The sequence below is a fragment of the Eucalyptus grandis genome, chromosome 3 (genome assembly GCF_016545825.1).
Source record: "Eucalyptus grandis isolate ANBG69807.140 chromosome 3, ASM1654582v1, whole genome shotgun sequence".
Classification (NCBI taxonomy): domain Eukaryota; kingdom Viridiplantae; phylum Streptophyta; class Magnoliopsida; order Myrtales; family Myrtaceae; genus Eucalyptus; species Eucalyptus grandis.
In genome coordinates this window covers 36,625,864-36,650,268 of record NC_052614.1, presented here as the reverse complement: position 1 = coordinate 36,650,268, position 24,405 = coordinate 36,625,864, and the positions used below count along the sequence as shown (strand labels likewise).

Sequence of the window (24,405 nt, the reverse complement as noted above, 5' to 3'; positions counted from 1 at the left end):
GGTATTATTAACTCTTATATTTTTGTACCACCACACTGAGTGGCGTTGCTGGCTTTGGGCTTTCTCCACCTCACAAAGGGGAAAAGTTCGAATCCCCAGTACATCGCATGTGAATTTACCCGCTTCATGGGGGTGGTGGGTTCCTTTGTAGGCCCCAGAGTTTGCTCGCCGGTTGTCGACTTACGGATTTCCCTAAGTCATAAAAAAAATAAGAAACTCTTATATTTTTGTTTGTTTTGTATCAATGTTTTACTTTAAGTTGTTTCGTTGCTTATAATATTTTGCTATCATTACCATTTGTCTTAATTTTTTTCTTTTAAAATTAAGTAAAAAAATTGATTCATGAGTAGACCTTAGAATACCAGACAAATAGGGTAGGTTCCAATGTTAGTTTTAAAACAACCATGATAAGTTTTAGATCCCAAAAAATGACAATCAACTCTAACTTGATAGGTCACAACTTTCACATATGGAACCAATGAATCAATTGGTTCATTTTTATATCTCTCTTGGTAAGTATTACTTCACGTCACGTTTCTTTTTCACTATCTCACGAGTCAGAATCCTTAAGCGCCCGACTAATATGATATGCTAATCACATGTCAAAGTCTTAATCACTTTTTTTAGCATTGAGTACAAGACATGATTGTCGATGGAGCCTCAATTCCAATGCAGAGTCCCAGGCATTGAGGGTGCGAGCAGTTGGGTGCACAGTAATTGGAGGAAAATAATTGGGGGGCAGGGCAAAAGCATTTTGTCTCATTCACCTTATGAATCCCATGATTTTCCTCCCACGGACAAGTCTTTCAGATGAAAAGACCGCCAAACATGTGATTCGCTTAGGATTCTCCATGCAATTAATTTTTTTTTTTTTTATCTTTTCAGTTCTTTTCAATTTTTAACCTTTCTTGGAACATCATGAACAGATCAAGAAACTATATAAAATAATTATTTAATCATTCCTATGAGAATCTACACTGTCATTATTACAAGTTACTAATCTATTGGGTCCCCTCCTCCCCACTATGGAAAAATATTTATATTTTATTTTTGTCTAGATCTAGATTCAAGACCCACCCCTAGTGTCTAGAGCACCGATTGGAGTAAATTTTGTCATGTGAACCGTGTTATGTTCCCTAATTGACTAATCGGCTCTGATTTCATTCCAAAAATGAACAAGTGGGTCAAAAAAAAAAATTAAAAGGAAAAAGAGAGATGGCTGAAAAGAGGTGGCAGCCTCTAGCACAAGGGTTGAGGCGAAACCGGCGGAGAGAATTATACGCACCAATAAAGTTACCAATAACTCAACAATGAACCTTTCAACCAAAAAAAAGAAAAAAATCAGCAATGAAACCATGAATTATAAAAATCAAAATTTAAAAATTCATTTTTTGTGAACCTCTCACGAATATGATTATGCAGATATATTTGTTCGCTGGAATTATTGAATTATTTCTGTCTAAACTTGTCAAAATGGGTCATAACCCCATTTCTTAACCTTTATTTGAGTTGGGTTGATATATGGATTGATTATATTCCGTAAATAAGTCATAAATGAATTTATACCAAACCTGTAGCATAAATAGGTTTAATATCAATGTTAGATGAATTTACAACTTACTTAAATCGAACCTATTTTTATAACTTTCTCTTCTTGTCATGCTTCAACTTTAGTCTATCTATGAAATTTACAAAAGCATTTTAATAATATGGATAGGATATGAATTGGAGATGGGTCACTAAATTTGTATTGCATAAAAATGAATCAATTTGAATTGGATTATTTTCAACCTGACTCGATTCACCTGTTTGGCAAGTGTATTTTTGTTTATAAAATACAATGATAATTTTTGTAATGTCATTTTCGAACTTTTTATTTATTTATTTAAAAGTTGATTAGTCATTCAAGCTGATATTCTTTTAAAAATGTTAAATCGTTTGCTTGCATAGTAGAAGGGCTGATGGGGTCAATTTTTCCTTTTTTCCCCCTTCCTCTTCTCTTGGAGTTGTTAGGAGTTTGGTTGAGGCGTAAAAGCTTTATGTCTTTTAAATTATTTTAATACTTGATCAATTCAAGCGCAGAAGGTCAACATATGACCAAAAGAAAGAGTGAAGACTAACTACTCCCACTCGGAAAAAAAAATCGATAGTTGATCTTCCTTTTGTTTTTCGTGGGAAATTGGAAGGCAAGTTTAGACATTTATTATTATTATTATTATTATTATTATTATTATTATTATTATTATTATTATTATTATTATTATAGCTATACAATATGGTGAACATGTAATAATAATTTATGATGCGATCTCAAAATGGGACTAGTATACTTGTGACATTTATTTGTAAAAATATGGTATGGTATTTTGTAAATACTATTCATACACATCACTTTAGCGAGATATTGCCACATGGAAATTGGTTGTATATCACTCAAAATTTATGGATAGAAAAACCTTTGAAAAGGTCAAATTATTTTCTATAAACAAAGAGAGAGTCCTAACAATCCTAAGGTGCTTGGAGTTACATAATTGCCATATTCATTTTGCTTCTTTTCTTCCCATAATCAATATGTTTTATTTTTTTATCCTTGTGTATTAGGCTCTGTTTGTTTTCCAAAAAATAAGTCATTTTTTTTTAAAAATATTTTCTTAAAAGCGACCACTAGTCACTTACAAAAATGAATAAACGAAAAATATTTTCATCATTTACACATGAAAATATTGAGATACGAATTGTCGTTGATAATGAAAACATTTCTCATCACTAATTATTTCAACCGATATAAGTGATTGTTTTTAGAAAAATATCTTTTAAATCATATATTTTTCATGAAACAAACAGATTCTTAAAAGTAGATTTACATAGCATACAATTAGTCTATTGAATTTATGGATTTTAAAACAATTTTTAGATAGATGCGCAAGATTGTTTTATTTGAATAAACATGTCAATTCAAGCTATATGATTTTTGACTGACTATTGGATGTTTAAGCTTCGAATAATTCGATTTAGTAAGTACTTTGCTTTTGTCAAAAAAGAGTTTGGTGTATGTATATAATGATACCGATATAACTATATTGACATTGCATTAATGCGATCATCACAATTTATAGTCTTCGAGTAACTTAATTGAATGAAGACAACTAATATTACTCTTATATAAATAAGAGTTTACTACTTGATATAGAGTATACATATAGTGTCATTTCACATTCATTTAACACATTGAAATTTAATCTTGATTTATTTAATAATGTCATAGGCACCGTATAGACTTTAATTATAGGGCACGAGAAAAATGATTTGTATCACTTACTTTTCTCGGCACAAGGACAGAAAAGTAATCAGATGGTCACATGCAAAGCTAGTGGACAAACTAGATTAGAACTAATAAGATTGCCTTGGCAATCTCATTGTCCGAGGAGAGGCCTAGTAATCTATTGAGTTGCATACGGCACGGAGGCGCGGATTATAGCTTAAAAGTTAGCCTACGCTTGGAGGAATTATTTTGTAAAATATTTATATATTATGTAACACATTGACAAAATGTCATCAAATCGCTCAAATATAATTTTCTTTTGCTCCCTAATCACTTAAGACTGCATTTGGTCTCTAAGATAACAATTGTGAATTGGATAAGATAAGAAGATAAGAAATGAGAGGAGGATTTTTCTTCTCTTATATTGTGTTTGGTAAATGAGTGAATAAAACTTAATTTTGGATTGAAATAATAGTAAATAAATTAATAGTTAAGTTTAAAAAAGAAAAACCTACTCTATACTTGTGAAGGAAGTGAGCATTGCCGATGGTGGTCGCCATTTTCTAGCCACCTCCATGGTGGCGATAGGCTCTGTTGTGGGCAACCACCGCAACACAAGGAGATCTAGCAAGCATCGGAGTAAGCAACCACCCAGTCGCCTTACTTTGGTGACCATTACTTGGTGGTCTTCCAACACTTGCAGTGGCCCTCAATGTCTTGCTCTATCATGTGACTGAGAGAAAACACACGAGTAATGCTTGTTATTTTTTTTTTTAAAACTTTTCATATTATCTCTAGGTGGGACAATCATCCCACCTCTAGGACCGTGATAGATTATCTGGCTTTTCCCCAATCAAATTTGGTGTTTATCCCATTTGAAGTGTGTGAGATCGGAAATGACAACTCTTATCTTTCCCGACCTTTTTTTCTTTGGGCCCAGAAAAACACACTAAGTACTTTAGTATTCTTGATCTCTTGTGCACGAGAGCACATCATAGTAAGTAACATCAAGTTAAGATTTCACTTGTCCTAGAAAAGAAGAAAGAAACGAGGTTAGAAATTTGCTCATAACTGCTCCAAATATAAGCTCAAATTTCAGATCTAGCGCTCCTTCCGGTGTTGTCAACGTATTCTTTTGGGAGTTCTCTCGTCCTTTTTTTGTCTTGTAGTGGCCCATAGAAAGGGCCAATTTGGTGTCACACGACCCAACAAACATTTACGGCCTTTGTCGCATTCCCTTGTCATTTAATGTTTTCTGCCGATGATGCTTGCAAGCAAACAAAGCTGGAATTTATGTCCGGACTTGGGAGGAAGAGTACTGCATCAGGACGGCTTTTGGCAATTTTCGACTGAGTTTTTTATTTTTATTTTTAGTCGTATTCGGCTGAGTTAATTAGACTTTTATTTTCTGCTCCAAAAAAAAATTGACTTTTATTTTTGCCCCAAAAGTTGGGGAGACTTTGTAACTCGTGTATCTTCGCAATGAGCCAAAGAAAATAAAAATCATTAACCTCTGCCTATATTTCTTTGTTAAGAGAAGAGTCACGATATTTTATTTCCAGCCATATGGTTTAGCTCTAAACTAGAAAAGTTGGGTCACAAGTGTAAAATGACTTTGATTTTTATGGGGCGGTTTTTCTAAGTCCTAGATAGTAGGGATAAAGGCATAAGTCCTCCCTGTACTTTGTTAACTTGTTCGATGTCATTATTGTACTATTTTGTGACCTCTAAAATATATATTACTCCCTCTGTCATGTTATTCCTTTCGTTGAAATTCTTTACTCGGTTTGAGGTGGCGTTTAGACAATGCGTGCTGTTGAGAATCAAGATCAAACATGTGCCCACGTCTGTGAGAACTGCAGCCCAAACCAATGGGTACCCAGCAAAGGCTAATCCGAGGACTGTGCCCTTCACAGTGGACGAGCTTCCTGAAGGCCCACCTGGCGAGTTTAATAGCTTCTGGGATCTTTTGAATGTCATTCGACATGAGAATCACATCGGCCATCTCCATTGAGAGGGCTGAACCAGAATTCCCCATCGGGATGCCTACATCAGCTGTGGCTAATGCAGGAGCACCATTTACTCCGTCACCAATCATTGCAGTTGGTCCATATTTCTTGAAGTCTTCTATTGTTTTTACCTTGTTTTCGGGCAAGAGTTCTGCACATACAATGTCTAGAGCATTGTTGAGCTGCAAACAGATTTTTATTTTTCGGTACACTCTGCATATTATTGGCGCACTAGTATATAGTATATATTTATGGAAGAAATGTAAAACAAGATACATTTGGACAAGCTGAATAGGAGGCGGTTTTGCAGGTAGAAAGTTAACGAACCTCAGTCGGTTCATGCTACAACGAATCTTCAATTTCTTTGTTAGGATTCAATTTCTATTATTAGCATTCCATTTTCTTTAGGAGAAAAAAATGAAGAGAACAAGTTGAACTTGCCAAGTTTTGGTCTTTCTTTGCAAATTGTGTTCCAAGTTCTTTTGGACCTAAAAGTTTCATTGGAGCTCAAATCTGTGATTATTCTCAATCGATAAAATACCAGTCATGGATTAAGGTGGCAGTTGTGTGGAAGATCATTTCCATAATTCAGTACTGATGTAATAAGACGAGGATGATGGAAGCGCACCTGATTCTGTGTGGACCTGGTTGCAACTTGGCTATCACCTGTGAGCATGGCGGTCTTGATGCCTAGTGATTTAACATCATTAATGGCCTCCATTGTGACATCGTGATTTTCGACCCTATCCCGATAATATGAATTGGGCTTTTCATCAACGCACTTATAATATTTTCTCTTTTCATCAACGCACTTATAGTATTTTTTCTGAGTTGATCACTCACGAGATAACTAATCTATTAGGTGAAGCCATTAAGGAATATAAACGCGACCGACTTGAGAATTCGATCAGAAATTAACTGTTCAACCATGCTAATTTGCAAAGGTCAATATGGCACTGTTAAAATAGATTGGAGACCGGAGATAGGTCGATTCGACAGAAGCATGTAATTAAATTGTGGGTGATTCCACATGATTGCAAAATTCGCGTTGAACGACATTAAACCGATTTCTTTGCTGATTCTGTACCCGGTGCCCGTAAATGAAACATTGAGATTTTTACGACAACCAAGAGTCATCGATGTGTCGAAGATGCACAATGTGGATTGAAAATAATCGACAACGAATCAAACACGTTAAAAATTCTTAAAAGCTACTCAGTAGGTTAGGTTACGCTAAAATCGCATCCGGTTGAAATTAACCACGAAATTGAACCCGGTTTCAGGAATCAAAAGTTTGGGCGTGTCACGATTTATTTTTATGACATCACTCATCCTTTGAAGAATTTTCGACGAGCCTAGATTTTTGGTGAAAATTCAAAATTGGGCGATTTAAATTCAATAAATTCAATTGGCCATTTTCAAGTGGATTTTTGGCCTTCAAAAGGGATTAGTTTATGAATACAAGTGCGAAATTTGGCATGGGCTTCCTCCTCAACAAATTTGGCCATCAATTAGAGAGATTTGTGAAGAACTAGAGTGATTGGATGCAAAATTCGTAGGCTTGAGGGGCAGCTGCATTTTGGTCCTCAATTTAGCTCTAGTTGGTGAAGATGTGTGAGCAATTGGCCTTGAGTGACCAATTGATATTGTTGGCTCCAACTTGGCTGAAGATAATGGGGAAAAGCACTCAAGTGCTTTAGATATTTTTCATTGACTTCTTGGCCTCTCTTTTTTCCCCCTTCATGTGCCAGCTTCACCAACCCCTCCTGTTTCTGTCTTCTCTTTCATTTTCCTTTCAAGCTCGGTTCCTCCTCCATTTTTTCTTTTCAGTCGCAAGCCCACTTTCTCTCTGCCAGCGTCACCTTCGTTGCACTCCTCCACTCCCATCTCCATCAATTCTCCCTTTTGCTGCCACACATCTGTGACACCCCCACCAACGACTCAAATCAGCCCGCCGTTTCCCCTTGACTTCTCGCCCGTATCCCTGATGCAACCCACGCACGTTCCAGCCCAACGCCCACCGAAGTAACTCCACTCAACCTCATGCCCGCTTTGCCATCTTCAGCCCAGTCTTGAGCCGCCTAACTCCAGCAGCCACCAGCCCCCTGCTCACGCAACTTGCCGCCAACCAGCTCGCACCAGCTTAGTCCCTCCAGAGCAGCTTCAACCAGCCCAAACCATGAGCTTCCCTTGCGGTTTTCAGCCTGATCTGAGCTTCCTTTGGCGTCACTATAGGCTTGAGTTTTGGTCGCCGTTGCATTGCCGTCGCTGTGAACCGGTTTATTTGCTAATTCAGTGAGTTCATGTCCTAAACTCTAATTAGGGTGCTAATGATGCTTAAATGTGGATTAGTAGTTTAATTAGAGATTAGGGGGTTAGTTAGTTTAATTAGTGGTAATTAGTTATATGCCTAAGTTAGTAGGATTGATTAGTTAGTCTAATTAGTTATTAGGTGGTTTGATTAAATTAGTTAGCTTAGTAGATTAGTTAATTAGTTATTAGGTGTTTAGATTAGTGTATATAGATTAATTAGTGGTTTAATTTAATTATTTTGTAATTTATTTATTTAATTGTAATTTATTTAATTATTTATTATTTTCCGTAAATTATACCAGGATAGCCGGTCATTAGAATTTCGTGCCGATCGTATATAATTGGTTTATGCAATTGAGTGTTAATTCATGCAATTGAATGATGATTGATGATTTTTGATTTATTATTTAAAAAATATGGAATTTTGGTGTTTAATTAGAAAAACATTGGATGTCGATTTTTGACGCCAAAAATGTTTTTAGGTACTATATAAAATAGTGGGATTTTTAAAAAAGAGGATATTACATTTTATGGTACAATTTGATCATGTATCCATGTACAATTATTTTACCATGTATTTTTAATATGAAGAAAATAGGTTAAACACATTATTTAAATTGAGGCATCTGAGTGCAAAACACGATGTCCTTGGTGGGGATTAGATGTGCGTATGATCGTTATGAGAATCCATCATGAGCTTTTATGCCGGATGATACTCATTCGGGAATGCCCCATGTCAACGGATGTCGTTCGCAGTGGAGGCTAGGCCAATGCTCTTTTGGGAATGCCGTCTAGATGTAGACGTTGCTGTGCTCGATGGGGCGAGACGATACTCGGCTATGCCGGAAGATCGCTGACTGTTGAGTCAGCCGTGGTCGTTGGGTCGTAACTAATTGAAACGCTTGAATGAGTGATTTGATCGTGCCTGATTATGGGACAAAATTGTGTGGCACGGAATGTGATGTGTCATAACGATTTGGCCTTATAATCGGGACCCATGTGATTGATTGAAATGTGAGTTGAAGTGTTTCAATTACTGAGTACATTGATTGGATGCATATGTTATATGAACGATACTAATGTGCAGGGAGGTGCTGAGGTGAGGTAAGTCTCATTTGATGTGCGCTTAGGCTGCCTTTAAGTGTATTACATTCCTAATCGGGATTTAGGGTGTAGACTCGCTAAGACATCGTTTCACCCCGTCGTGGTTTAACTTTTTACAAGTCCTTAGATAGAGGCACGTCACATGCGATACGGGGTCCCGCAGATGATGGATTTTGAGTTTACCTATTTCCCTATCCCCGGGACCACCTTGACCAGAGAGCTGGTGGAGTCCACAGTTTGAGTCGATGAGGGCTTACCTCAACTGGTACCTCATCGATTCATAGCATGGTTCATCAACTTTCCTCAAGAGGGTCAGGAGGTCCCATCTTGGGTTTCGACGGGCCTCCCATTGAGACTTGGGGGTGGGAAGCAGCTCACCTGATAAATCTCGATACTCCTGATGGGTGTCGTGGTGGACCCGACGCCCATGGTTGTTGAGCCAGGAGTTTAGATAGCTCAGTGGCCCTTTTTGAGTTAGACTCTTTTGTATATGACCTAGTTTGTTTATAAAAGTGTGTTTGTGAAATTTGGTTATCCTACTTTTTCTATCCTATGTTTGTTTGTTGTCCAAAGATTGTTTAATTCGCTTCTGCCTATGTTTAAAATTGAATGAGTCGGCGACAAGTTATGAGAATGTTGCAGTTTGATTGACCAACGAGGGATATGTGCGCACTCGAGTTCGGGGCGTGACATCCATCGACCTAGTTCTACAAGCATATGAGAGACTGAACTTTCCCACCAGGCTTTGTCCAATGTATATGAATCCATTTGTGTCCGTTTCAATGCCACTCGCTGTGGCACACCCCAGTAAATCGAAGGAGAGATTAATAAGAAACAGGAAAGAAATATAAGGAAGAAGAATATTACTGTTGAATAACTATTTGCCTGAGCTAGTTATACGAAATTTGCTCATCTTCAGTAACAAAGAAACCGACCTGTTTCGCAGCCAGCCCTTAGACCGATTCTCCGGTTCCCAATATAGATGCTTTTACTGTTGATTTGACCATAAATTCCTTCCCCAGGAAAATTTTGAAAATCCGCCACTTCTTCAGGCTTTGGCTCAATAGAGAAAGAATTGGCATAATCAATTATTGCAGCTGACATTGGATGGTTTGATTTACTCTCGATGCTCGATACCCTTCACATTGCAAGATTTGCTTTCAGGTTTTTCAGTTTGATGCTAGAAATTTTCAACTCCAATCTCAAACATGAGCTATATAGATCGAAAGAGAATTTTCGATAGTTCTTAATTAAGTTGGATAAGGGATGAATGAGTCAGATCACCAGTAGAGCAAAGTGTTAAGGTCAATGTCATTGCAATCTGATTGTAAGTTGGTCACCACAAAATCTCCTCTTTTCCTTGTGCCTGTTTTGTCAAACGCCCATTTGATGCGTGTAGAGAGGATGAGTGCGCAAGGACATGAGCCGATCAGAACAACTATTGCCAAGTGAAACCAGTGGTGTTCATTCTTAAGCTTCAGTGCAGCAGGAACCGCAGCAATACAAGCCGACACCAAAACAACTCCTACAAAGAAATTATAGTTGTCAAGCTCGTGAAACGCTTTGAAGATGGATACTATGTTTTTATCAATCAATGAGACTGTCGGCGCCCAAATATCATGTTGAAATCTAAAAAGTACTTGGCTAGTATGGATTTTAACCAACTCAGTCATCTTGAAAGAGAAAGCAATGAAATGTTTAAACTCTCACAACAAAAATATCGCGCATCAAAAAAAAAAAAATTTTCAGGTTATTCAGTTGGAAAAAATACGTACCCTGGAATATCGCTAGGCAATTCTCTTCTAGAATTAATATCTGGGATGATATTTTCAGATTATTTCCATAGAAATGTGGGATATATTTATAAAACACTTTTGGGTGTTGTGCATTTTGTTGGGAAAGGAAATCGGGTAACTTGCTTGCCTGGAATATAGTATTTTGCACATTTGTCTATGAGGCCTTGCGTACGAGTCTTTTCCTTATGAGCCTCCTCGACTAGTTTAGCCATTCAGGCCACCACGGAATCTGTAGCCAAAGCCATGGTTCTTACACTAATATAGCCTGCAAAAAAAAATCGTGATCCAATGGAAAGAAGACTCAATAATTGGAACACGCTTTCCCACTAGAAAAGGAAAAAAAGAGGTGCCATGTATGACACTAACCATTTAAATTGATAGAGCCTGCCCAAACTGTCCAACCGACACCCTTGGAACAGGATATGATTCCCCCCTCAACATTTTCTCATTCACGTCGCATTTCCCATCCACAACAATTCCATCGATTGGTACGGCTTCTTCACTGGCCTTTACTGAAAGTCCTGTGCTCATTTTCACATCGTTAACATCAACAGACTCTCCAGTCTCGGCTATAACAGCTTTTTCTGGAGTCATGCTTGCCAATGATGACATGGTTGCCATTGCCTTGCCACAGAAAAGAAATCACACCACAGACCAAGATATATCTAATCATACAGAATCGTGTATCTTTCTCGACAGTAAGAGATAAAGAGTGAAATAGTCTGTTGTGAAAGTATGGTAGGCTGCATTTCCAGGCTATCTTTTCAGCCTGATCTTGTATAATCTCCAAGCACAGTATATGTATGATTTCTTCTTTCAAATTTCATTAAGCAATATGCTTTCATGTAATTTTCTTTCTGTATGACTCGGTCAAGACTATGGGGAGAACATCGAACATAATAACCTGTCGTCAGTCCAAATGTACTGATTTAGATGATTTAAGTCCAAAGTTCTATCAAACCATTTCCCCAAGTTCTTTTTCTATTTTGTTTGGATAAGTAACTAACTAGCCAAATTAATGCAGACTTTCTGAATGTGATGCAAATGAATGGATTTAGAGGTTGTTGGTTGTATACATCAATCCTTAAATCTGTCAACGTCTAGTATTCTCAATGGCCTCACAGGGAAGGATAGATAAAGAGCAATGGATGCCTATGTTTGGCAGGACAAAATATTTGGGGGAAAACATGCATTCTTTCCTATTTTGTTTCTAAACAGAGAATTGAATGTCAAACCTTGTGACTAGCCCTCAACTCGAGCCACTGAGCAATGGAAAACAGGAAGACTACGGAAGCAGCTTCCCAGTAATCTTGCAAGGCAAGTGTTCCTATCACTGCAATTTCAGCATTGCAACAAGATTACACCACTTTAATCAATTTCGAGAGATGATCTACTCATCATGTATACACAGATGTTTAAGATCAATGACAAAATCATTAAGTGAGGAATGAGCCCCACCTTTCTCGTTTTTCAACAGCCTGCTACTTATGAATTTCTAAGATGGATCAGTACCATTACTTCATCTACTGTCCAAAGCCTTATCTTTCTGTATAGTGGGTAGGTGATATCCGAGCCTAACTTTCCGATACAAAGCTACAGGCTAGCTCCATTTTGGTCAAAAGCAAGCTATCTATGAACTAGATTGTGGAATTCATGAGGAGTGACGTGCTCAAGCCCTAATCCTAAGGAAAAGAATTCGCTCCATAACTTACATGACAAGTCGATTGAAGTTACAACAGTAGATGAGTCATTAGGAATGAGACTAATGTATATAGCTGTGCATAAACATGCCGACCCATTGATTTATCATGTTCATTTCACTTTGCAAGATGGTTAAAGCCCATGTCTAGACAGCGAGAATACTCGGTTAGTCTGGTGATATCACGTCCTCAGCTCATGTTATAAGAACCACATGAACTTGCATCCCATCTAGCGAAGAACAATTAATCATTTGAAAAGGATTATTACCCGAAATCAGAATGAGAACGTAGATATTTAGTGTGAGATGCTTGATGGATGCGAAGCTTCTCCACGCAATCGACGGAAGGCCAACAACAACAGCAGCCAGAGCCAGCCATTTCAGCGGCTGATAAACGCACTTAAGAAATGACAAACCGAGCAACAACCCGCAAACGATCAGCGCTGGTGATGGCCATTTTGTCGCTGAATCAATCTTGCCCCGATGTTTAATGCTAGCTTCCAACCTCGCCTTATTTAGTGCCTCAACTGCCATATTAAGTACATGATAAACCAACACTACATACTGAGTTTCGATCGTAGCAAAAGCGGCTGCAATCGATCGTATTCATACCAAGTTTCGACTGAGAAACGATCAGAGGGTGATGGAGGACGATGACCGTTTTTGTTGGGAGGATGACCGAGCTGTGGTTGACCCCATCGAGCTGCCTCAGGATCTTCTCGATCAATGCAACTTCCGTGGCACAACAAAGGCCCAGCACTTCCAAGTACGTTTCTCCGTATTGGATGACATTGTCCTCTCTCTCTCTCGCTCGCTCTCTGGGCAAGAAAGATGTAGCAGAGCGTTCGGCATGTAGACGGGTGACATGCATACGATCGTTTGGGTTTCGGCTGGGGAAGGCATCATCTTCTTGAGCTTTAATGTATTTAGGTTGGACCATGAATATTTAACTATTTCTCAAGCGAGATTTGGTGCGTTGGTATCCTATTAGCCTTCCTCAGGAGACTGTCACACGAGTCACGACACGAACAATGCGCTTATCAAGTGTGATCCCTTTGTTTGTCAAGTGTGATCCCTTTGTTCTCGGGGGGTGTCTTCTTCTTAACACAAACGCAAATGAAAAAAAAAAAGATTGATGTATTGCATGACATCTATCGATCTCTCTCTCTAAAATATTTACTCAAATTATATTGGCAAAGGTTGGATTATGACTAATTAATTATATATTTACATGAGATTTGGTGTGTTTGAAGTCAACGAGATTCCCTCAGGAGAATACTACATGAGAAATGTGCTTCTTTAAGGTTGTCGGGTCTAATTCCTCGTACAAATACAAATGAAAAAACAATTGCTGTAAAATGTGTGGTGGTTAATGATAAGTGGTCTTTATAATATATATACTGGCAAGATGTCGTGGTTTAAAATTATAGTTTTAGTATTACTCTAAATCTTGGTTGATGATCTATTCTTCATTTATTGATATGTCAAGTTAATTATTCGATATAGTGAATGTTGGTCAGTATCAATCACTTCTCAAAATTGGGAAAATCATTCAAAAAATCCTAATTCTATTGTATGATTGTTAATTCACTTCTAAACTTTTTGATTTGACAAATTTAGTCATGAATTTTTAATGATTTGCTGATATTGTCCTTCTAGCCAAAATCGGTCAGAAATGACTGACTTAGTCGCCGGCCGTTTTGTGTGATATGATTGATGTTGACATGAATAATTTTTACAATTTTTATTGAATTTTTTTGTTATTTTGTTATTATTTTTTTTTATTTTTCTTTCTTTTTGCCTACCGGCCCTTTTGGGAAGTTAACGGTGAATAAAATAATATAAAAGTCATGGGTGGTGGTTTCCTACGTGCCTCCCCAGGGGTTTACTCCCAGCTATCGGCTTTGTGAGGGGTTCCCTTGTCACAAAAAAAAAAAAATATATATATATATATATAATATAAAAAAATAAAAAAAATAGAAAATTGAAAAATTCATAAAAGTTCAATAGAAAATGTCTCCATCAACATCGGTTGTGCCACATTTGATGGTTAGCGGTCACGTCAATGATTTCTAACTAATTTTGATTGAAGGAACTATATCGACAAATTATCAAAAAGTTTGGTACTAAATTGGTCAAATTGACCTAATTGAAAATTTTATGATTGAATTAACCACTACACAATAGGTATATGAATTTTTAGGACAATCATCTCTCTCAAAATTCACCGAAATTTGTTATTTTTTGTTCTTGATTCACATCGGTAAGGTTTGATTGAGAACAAAAAAATTATTTATCACATGAGATTTTTGTGTTGGATGTCAACTTGTCTTCCTCAGGAGACAAAAAATAAATGAAAAAGGATATATTTTTGTAATAGGTGTGATGATGTAATGATAAGCGGTCTTATTTTATATATTAGCAAGTTGCCGTAGTTTTTTTAGCTATATTTTTGTAGTATTTTATAAATCTTGGTTGGTGATCTATTTTGCATTTTTTGACACGTCAACATCGGATACATCGAACGTCGGTCGATATTATCTTGATCGCTGCACAAGTTCATCGAAATTTTCTTATTTTTCCTTCGCAATTCATCTTGGCAAGGTTGGATTATGAATAATTATTTATTTACTAGGTGAGTGTTTGGGAGTTGGAAGTCAACTAGCCTTCCTCGGGAGACTTTTATATGAGCAAATGCCCTTTATTATCTCTGGTGCGCGGGGAGTGTCTTTTTCTCAATACAAAAACATAAATGAAAAAACAAAATTCCTATAAAAGGTGCTCATGCGTCTGGGTGAGCACCAGAACCGGATCGAGCCACTTGATTCTGGGTAGTTCTTGGTTCCTAAAATTTGGAACCGGTGATTATAGATTCGTTTCCTGCTTTAAAGTTAATCATATGTTATCACATCTTTAACTTCTTCCCACTGAGATTTTCATTGATTAAAGATCCAAAACAACAAAAAATGAGAGTTTAGATTATGTAACAACACTTGTAGTCTTGTGAGAAATAGGGAAAAAAAAGATATCACCACTGTTCTTGGACCCACCTAGGAATTGGAATTGGACAGGTTTTTGGACCAAGTGGGTCGGTTTTCAATTTCACAAATTAGGCTGTTCCCAGTTTCGAATGGGAGTTGACCCATCGTGGAACTAGTTACCCCTACATGCATCATACAGGTCTAAGACTATATTTTTAGTATAATTTTAATGGTGCATGTTGATCTATTTTGCACGTATTGATACGCCATGTTAATTTTTGGATATACTGAATGTTGATCCGTGCGATTGCTTCATAAGATTCTTCGAAATTGCTATTTTTCTTTCAATGAAACAAAAACATACCTAAACAGTAAACATGCATTCGGTCCTGCTGGTAAGGGTAGCGTGGGTTCGGGGGTGCTTCATCCTTGTATTATTTTTCTTTGTCAATGTGGCCCTGAATATTTTTTCGTCATGTTAGTCCTTCCGTTGAAATTTCGAACGAAGGAAGCAGAGTATGGCGAACCACGAGGTCTCATTTCTGTTGTTGCCGTGTGGAGCTGCAATGTGGGTTTTTGATTTTCATGGAGGGATGACAATTGGGTATTTAGGGATTTCAATTTGTTTTTCTTATCGTTGATGTTGATGATGCGCCCACAGTTGTTCTTCTCGTGTTGGTTTTTTGGGAGGACATTAGAAGTGCAAAAAATTGTGTACGGCTCTCATTTCAATGACAAAAGTTTTTGCTGGTTCATTTTAGTATCAAATCGAAGAAAAAATGATCACTTAAGTGCCTTCGATGAGAAATTCCAGCCAAATTGATTAATATTTTTTTTTTATCTCACTTGGTATATTTTTAAAAATTCTAATCCATGTGGATGTCCAAAACGACGTTGCACAATCCTATATGGCTTGGTCAAGCAAAATGATGTAGCACTACCTCTAGGCAAAATGACGTGTCTCGGGAGGATCCAAATAGTGCCGGGTCACCATTGTTCAGGGCTATGAACACCTTCTTGTTGTTCACTCACCGTCACTTGTCATCGCTCATCCTCGCTCATGTGCCTTCTCTATAACTCTCACTCATTTGGTGATATCCCAAAATTTGGCTCTATTTTGAAATATATGAAGTGGTTAGTTCATCGATGCACTTATGGTTATTTTACTTTCAGTTGATCACTCATGAGTTAACTAATCTATTTGGTGATGCCGTAAAGGGTTTTAACACGAAGGATTAAAGAATTCAATCAGGGATTGACTGCTCAATTATAAGGATCGACAATGGTCAATACTACACTATTATAAATTAATTAACGAACGGATATAAGTTAATTCGACGGAAGTATGTAGTCGGTTCACGGGTAATTCTATACGATTACGATATTCGTGTTGAACGTCAATAAACCGATTTTTTCTATTGATCATATATTCAAGATATGTAATTGAACCCTCTCGATTAAATGACAATTGCGATTTGAAGATGCACAAATGTGAATTGAAAATTTTCGACCACTAGTCAACCGCACGAGAATCTTTAAAAGCCACCCGATATATTAAGTCGTACTAAAGTCGCGTTTGATCGATTTTTAATCACAAAATTTAATTCAATTTCGAGTATCGAACTTTTGAGGGTTTCGAGATTAAATTATTGGATGTCGCCTTATTGTCCGTTGAATTATCGGCATGTTCAAAATTTTCGAAAAATGAATTATCGGACGAAAAATTGGGGACCGGAAAAAGGGAAATTCGGATCTAGTGGCAAAATGGTGAATTATGGGCCATAATTTTGGCTTTAAAGATAAAAGGAAAAGAAAAAGAAATTGTGGGGATATGATACTAGGCTAGAAGGGTTTTTAGGGAAGTATGTGTGAGAAATGATAGAATTTTAGAAGAAATTATGGGGAAAATCATTCTCTTATTTTCTTTTTTCTCTCTCTCCTCCCCTTTCTTTTCTCTCTCCCCCGTGCGTCCACCCCTTCCTTTCCTGCTGCAGCCCCCTCCCTTTTTCCTCTCTCTCTCTCTCTCTCTCTCTCGCTTCTCTCCCTCGCTTCAGCCGCAGCACTTCCTTCCATTTTCCTCACCCCATCTTCTTCTCCCCATTTCTTTCCCCCATTTTTGTTTCCCCCTTTTCTTTTTTCTACTACCCGACCACGCCCCTTCCACCACCATCATCCACGCCACTTCACCACCACGCAACATCATCATCCCACCACCCTCATCGTTCACCATCTCCACCGCCGAGCTTCCAAGTCGTCGCCACTCGAGCCACTCGTCCATCAAGCCGCTTGCATCATCGTCGCCGTCCTTGAGCCACCCTCGCCATTGCAAGCCGAGCCACCACTATGGCTATCACCCAAGCCGAGCCCCCCTTGGCCGTGAGCTCAACTTTGCTGAGCTACCACTGTCGAGTTTCCACTTGAGTCGTGAGCCTAGTGTTCTTGACACTGTCGTGCCGCCATCGCCTTGAGCTTGCTGTTGTCGGAAACCCATGAGTTAACTTCCTAATCGTGGATTATGATATTAATTACGTTTAGGGGATATATTAGTTTAAGGATAATGACGTTTAATTTTAGTTTAGCCTTAATTGCGATTAAGGACAGTTTAGATTAAATTTAAGTACAATTAGTTTAAGTAAGTACGCTTAGATTAATTAATTATGGTTAGATTAATTAATTGAGTTTATTTTAATTAAACGTGATTATTTTAATTAAACATTATTTTAATTAACGGTGATTAGTTTTTAATTAATTATAGTTAGGTTAATTAGTCGATTTTAGCCTAATTAATTGCAATTACCTTAATCAATCGCGCTTAGCCTAATTAATTGTGATTAGCTTAATTAATCATGATTAGTGTAATTAATGATGGATTATCCATTAGGTAGAATTTTATCTTGTTTTTCTAGATGAGATTGTGCTTAATTTCGATCGTTTGAGCATTATAATGCTATGTTATTGATTGCCAAATTATAGATTTGATTTATTATATTAAAAAAAGGGTTTATGGGCAAGAAAATAGAGAATTTTGAGGTGTCGGGTTTGGACGCCAAATTTTACGTGCTAAATAAAACAATAGGGTTTTAAAAAGAAAGTCTGCAAAGTTTGATGGGTTGGTTTCAAACATGTGACCACGTATGAATATTTTACCGAAATTTATAAATGTGAAAAATTGTCAAAGTTAATTATTTGAAAACGAACTTTTTTGTTCTAGGCTAATTAATAGCAATAAGAATTGGTTTGATTGTTAGTATGCTTGAGTGGTTATTTAATCGAACCCGTCACCCAACGGGAGTTTGGGGGCGATGCTCGATTTTTATCGGATGTTCGGCGAGGGTCCGGATGCCGAGTCGCAGTTGAGGTGAGACCAATACTCCTTTATGGAATGCCATCTAGGGGGGGGGGTTTAGATGATGTCATGCCCGATAGGGCGGGACAGTGCCCAGTCATGCTAGAAGACCACCGACTCTTGTGTTGGCCGTGGTTGAAGGGGTCGTAATAATTGGAACACATGTGCTGGCAATGCGCTTGGAATGTTTTGAATGTGTTCTAATTATTATTTATGTGCGTTATAATAATATTGCCATGTGACATGTACTAATATGCAGGGGCATGCCAAGGCAAGGTAATATTGTATGTCGTTGTGTGTTTAGGTTGCCTCCGAGGCGAATTAGCTTTCTAATCGAGGTTTAGGAAGTTGACTCGCTGAGAATTTATCTTACCCCGTTATTGTTAATTATTCTCAGGGTCGTAGCATGGAGAATTGCTAGGTACGGTTGTGGTGGGCACAAGATGCGACACTTTTTGGCTGGCCTTGCCATTAGTAAATCTTATGTTAATTTTGACCCTAGTAGGTTTTTGAGTTGGTCGATAGGGAGTCGCCCTTTTGAATGGGCTTGTAATTGTTAAACTTCCTAGGGTTAACAAGTAATAAATAAGGGTTATGCCTTTGGAAAAATTTGATGTGTTTTACTATCCCTATCGTGATGATTGACTTGGTGTTTACTTAAGTCGCTTCCGCATGCGTTTAATCGAAAGATAAAAAGAATGGGTTAGTGACACCTCCTGGGACGTTGCATTTTTAATTGATCATCGTGGGATGTTCGCATGCTTGGGAGAAGTACATTATCAGTGCCATAACTTGTGTACGGCGCTCACTTTGATGCCAAAAGTTTATGTCGGATCATTTAAGTGCCAAAAAGTTTGAAAAATTCTCACTTTGGTGCCAACTCCGATCCGGTTGGCCAGAAATCTAACGTGGTACTTTTTTATTAATTTTTTAAGCTGACGTGGCATGTTGGAGAGTATAGTAAGCATTTAAACAACAAAACGACGTCGTTTTGTGTCTTTCCCCCAAATTCAAAACCCTAAATCCCCAAATGATGCCGTTTTGTGTCATCTTCTTCCCCGAAGAATAGCACCAGCAGCACCGAAGAACAGCACCAGCAACACTAGCAGCGCACCAACACAACACCAGTAGTTTTCCATAAAAGAAATCGCGCACTCGCCTCCGCCCTCCCCCAATAGTTTTCCCCCATTTTCAATCACCTTGTCGACCTTTCAAATCCCCAATCTCAGCCCCACCACCGCCTTTTCCCAAATAATATCGTCGGGTGCAGAGGAAGCGCGAGCTTGAAGAATCTCCAAAAGCACGAGCGATCTGGCCAATGGTATCCGCGAAGATTTGGAATGCCATGGAGGTCGTCGGCGAAGCTAGTTGCGACGATGGCGACGGCCATGGCCCCGCCATCCCCTCCTTTGCCCTCGCCATCGACACCTCCCTCTCCCTTGGGATTTTCTATTCGTTTTTTTTTCTTTTGTCTTGTTGTGGCAAGCAACTATGATGAAGGTCGAGGGATGGTGGCTAAGCGACGGCGGCTGAGCGACGGCGGCCGAGCAATGGTGGACAAAAAAACCCTAATTTCAATAAAAAAAAATCCCCAAATGAGTTAAACGGCGTCGTTTTTGTGAGGCCATCCACGTAGGACGGCAAAACGACGTCGTTTTCTTAAGGAGGACCGAAAATGATGTCGTTTAAGGCCTTGTCGATTTTATTTAAAAAAAAAAGCCATGTAATCATTTGGCCGGAATCTTTCGCCGGTGGCACCAAAGTGATCATTTTTCCTCCGATTTGGCACTTAAGTTATCCGACGGAAACTTTTGGCACCAAAGTGAGCGCCGTACACAACTTATGACACTGATAGTGTACTTCTCCCTAGCTCAATTGGCGGGAGAAATTAGGGCTCTGAGGGAAAAATTAAGATTTTGGTGCAACAATGGGGACGACGGTACTAGAGAAAGAATAGTAAACTAGTGAAATTGTGATTGTGGGAACTTTAATATGTTTAATCAATGTACCAGCTTTGTTGCTTTTTTTTTTCCCACTAAACAACAATCGTTGAGTATTTTTTAATCAATTAGTTGTGATTATGGAATCTTCATATGAAGTTGTTGTCTTTTTTGTATTGTGGTCCCTGTCGCGACCTCTTTTTCGGTGCCCTATCGCACGAGCGCCTACGGAGGCTAATGGCTCGCCTAGGTCTATTAGACTTAGCCCGGGCTCTCCTAAGCCCACCAATTCATAACTTATGGTTTGACTTTTTTTACCTATAAGTTAATTTTAAAATAAGTCACCACTAATCAATTTGGGGTAGGTAAATTAGAAACCCAAGTGAAATATTGAGAGAAATATATATATATTTTATATATATATATATATATTTTAGTAAAAATATTGAGAGAAATATTTCACTCCTACGCAACCAGAGAAACTAGGATCGATACTTGATTACACTAGTTAATCACTAATGCCCTTTCGGTACCTAATTTTGTTTAAATCCTAAGTCTTGGATTTTCAATGACTTTTCCATGCATTTGTGGAGAAAAGAAAATTTTTTGGTCTTTTTTTTTTTAACATAAAAAAAGCATTTTTGGATTTTTTATCCTTTTTTTTGAAAATATAAATATTTTTGACTTTTATTTTTTATTTTTGGGAAAACATGAACTATTTTGGATTTTTCTGATTTTTGAGAAATAAATTATTATTATTTTTTATTAAAATATTTTTTTATTATAATATAATATTATGTATAAAAAATGACCAGGTCGATTCTGAGTTGGGACGGCCCGGTCGTCCACCCATGGCCTAGATGGCCCTATAGTGTGGGCCCGGCTTGGGGTTTTTTTTTTTTCCCTTTTTTAAAAAAAAAATACAAACCGAGCCCAAGAATTAGCTAGTCCATGTGCATATGCCTAGATCGGGTGGAACCCTACTTGAACAATGACCCACGCTTGACCTAATTCGTGACTCGGCATCTCCTTTGCAAACCTAGCTCCCTCATGCCCTCGTTTTGATGATCTACGGCGGAGGCGGCCGAGGTCGTCTCGGCTTGAGCTCAAGCCTTCATTGGCACTACCTCAGCCTTCGCTTGGCTAGCCATTGTTGCTGATCATGTCGCTCATCTCTACCGGTCAGCGCAGATCTAGCCGCGGTTTTTTTTTTTTTTTTTTTTTTGATACCCAGGGAATCCCGTACAGCCGACAGCCGGTAGGTAAACCTTGGGGCGACGTTAGTGGAGGACCTACCACCCTGACATCGCGCTTAAGATCCCATGTGTCTTGCGGGATTCGAACTCCTCCGTCTTGGGTAGACGTCATGGGAGCTCTTATTCAGCTAGGCCACCGCAGGCGGTGGTTAGCCACGGTTACTATACTCACTTGGGATTTTCGTCGAATGCTTGGAGGATACTGGCTGGGAGGGGAGAAGTCGAACCCCTCGAGGTCGGGATCGCGACGGGACTTCGGGGCAAATAGCAAGTAGAGACTAGGGTAGCTGGACAACATACGATCGGGGGCTGGAACTCATATGAGGTCGACAGCCGTGAGTTCGGCCTGACGACCCGAAACGCAGAAAAAAAAAAAAAAACAAACCCTAGCTCACCGAGGGAGGAGGTGCAGCGGCGGGTGGTTGGTCATGAAGCAAGCCTAGTTGTTGGCGGCATTTGTACTCCTTCTTCCTGCAACCCACAGATCTGGGTTTTTTTCTTCCCTCGCTTGCGATCTCTCAAGTTACGGGGACTTTCTCTCTCGGGTTCGTTCGCCGTTGGCCTCCCCTGATGTCTCTCAGGGGGGGGTCATTTAAGCTCGCTGCCCTGCTCTCTCTCACTTACTCTTTGAGCCTCCTCTGAAGTCTCTTCGGGGAAGTTCTCTGAGTTCACTCGCTCACCGTTGATGGAGATTGCAACCCGCCTATTTATAGGCAAGGAGGGTCTAGTCGACGGACAGCCGAGTCCTTGGCTTGCCGACCGGATTCTCTTGACTGAACCAGTGTCTCATCCCTTCTTCTCCATTGGGGCGCGCTCGGCATTGAAGGCGAGCATTGATGGCGCTTGAGAAACATCCCCTTTGACCGACTTTGTCCTACTCCCCCTCTCGGTCGTAGGTCCTGTGCGCTGGTTGCAGAAGCTGAGGAAGAAGACAAGAAGGACAAGGCCGACCAAGAAGAAAGGGAGTGGGCCCCCGGGCTCGTGCGGGGGAGAAAGAGGGAAAAGGGGTTGGGCGCGAAGGCCAAGCCCCGATGGCTGCTACTTTTTTTTTTATTATTATTATTATTAAATAAATTATCTGAAAAAGTGAAAAATAAGTAAAAAAAAAAAGGAAAATAAAGATTAATGGATGCAAATAAAAACCAAGTCCTAATTGATGAAAAAAAGAATATTTTTGTTAGGGTCAAATTGATCCCTAATTTTATATGTAATTTAATTTTAAATATTTAGTCAAAATTTAGGTGTTAACATGTCCCTCTTTGAAGGTGAGCTCGCGAGAGGTTGCATTCAATGACGAACTGATACCTAAATTTTGTCTATGCATATGTAGTAGGTTATATCCTATTCGGGACTAGGTGTCCTATGCTGAAAAAGAACAATATAACATTATACATACTAAGACAAATAATAAGATACCTGTAGTTACTTACCGGGAATGAGTGAGATATGGTGTGAACCTCGAGTTTGGCAAGTATCAAGGTATCGTCTTACCTGATGATTTAAGGAAGTTGCTTTTCCAAGACCCGAACTATTTTTCGGTCACAAGTAATAAATTGTTTGTTTATGACTCGAACCTTTCTTCGGTTGCCTTGATGAGAAATTATTTTTCCAGGATCCGGACCATTTTTCGATCGCCTGTTTAAGCAATAAGTTGTTTACCCACCTTTTCTTGAGGGATGTGCTGATCTTTCTCGGGATATTTGTTTGTTGGGTGCCTGATTTTTATCAAGGACACTGGTTGATTACTTGACTTTTCTCGAGGGATGTGCCGACCTTTCTCAAGGCATCTGTTTGTTGGGTGCTCGATCTTTGTCAAGGACATTAGTTGATTACCCGACATTTCTCGAGGGATGCGCCAACCTTTCTCAACGCATCTGTTTATTGAGTGCCTGATCTTTGTCAAGGACACCGGTTGATTACTCGACCTTTCTCGGGAGATGTGCCGACCTTTCTCCAAGCATATATGTTGGAGGATACTTGGACATTTGCAGATATTGAAAGGGTACCTAGACATTTGCAAGTACTAACCTGGAGGATACTTGGACATTCGCAGGCATCGAAGAGTACCTGGGCAATCGCAAGTACTAAATCTTGAAGGATTCTTGGTCATTCACAGGTATTAAAGGAGTACTTGGATAATCACGAGTACAAATTCTGAAGGATACCTGGACATTCGTAGGCATCGAAAGAATACTTGGATGATCACAAGTACTAAACCTAGGATATCCGTGAAGGTCTTTCACCTCTAGGGAGAAAGAAGTTGTGATATTGAAGAGACACCTTTGTGAAAGTCTTCCATCTCATTAAACATTTGTGAAGGTCTCCCACCTTCCGGTAAATGGAATTTTGAGGACGCACCTCGGATATTCGTGAAGGTTTCTTACCTCCCGGTAATTGGTGAAGGTCTTCCATCTCCTGGTACATGGAATATCGAGGACGCGCCTCGAATATTCGTAAAGGTCTCTCATCTCCTGGTAATTGGTGAAGATCTCCCACCTCCTGGTACATGGAATATCGAGGATGCGCCTCGAATATTCATGAAGGTCTCTCACCTCCTAGTAATTGGTGAATGTCTCCCATCTCCTGGTAACTGGTGAAGATCTCTCACTCCTGGTAACATAAATTTGAATGGAACACTTGGGTAGTCGTAGGTATATAGAGCAGTGGAATACTTGGATAATTGCAAGTATTTAATGATA

The 24,405-nt window shown here is 38.8% G+C and overlaps 1 protein-coding gene across 1 annotated transcript; it reads right to left on the bottom strand.

Annotated features, from left to right (window-relative positions):
* Positions 1–4,975: 4,975 nt before the first annotated feature.
* LOC104439585 (putative cadmium/zinc-transporting ATPase HMA4) lies at positions 4,976–13,054 on the bottom strand. The gene is given in 12 exon segments (XM_039309584.1): positions 4,976–5,180; positions 5,182–5,453; positions 5,900–5,986; positions 9,380–9,480; positions 9,624–9,826; positions 9,973–10,213; positions 10,612–10,749; positions 10,851–10,889; positions 10,892–11,108; positions 11,720–11,817; positions 12,453–12,710; positions 12,796–13,054. Coding segments are annotated over 12 exon segments (2,118 nt in total).
* Between the last annotated feature and the right edge of the window lie 11,351 nt (positions 13,055–24,405).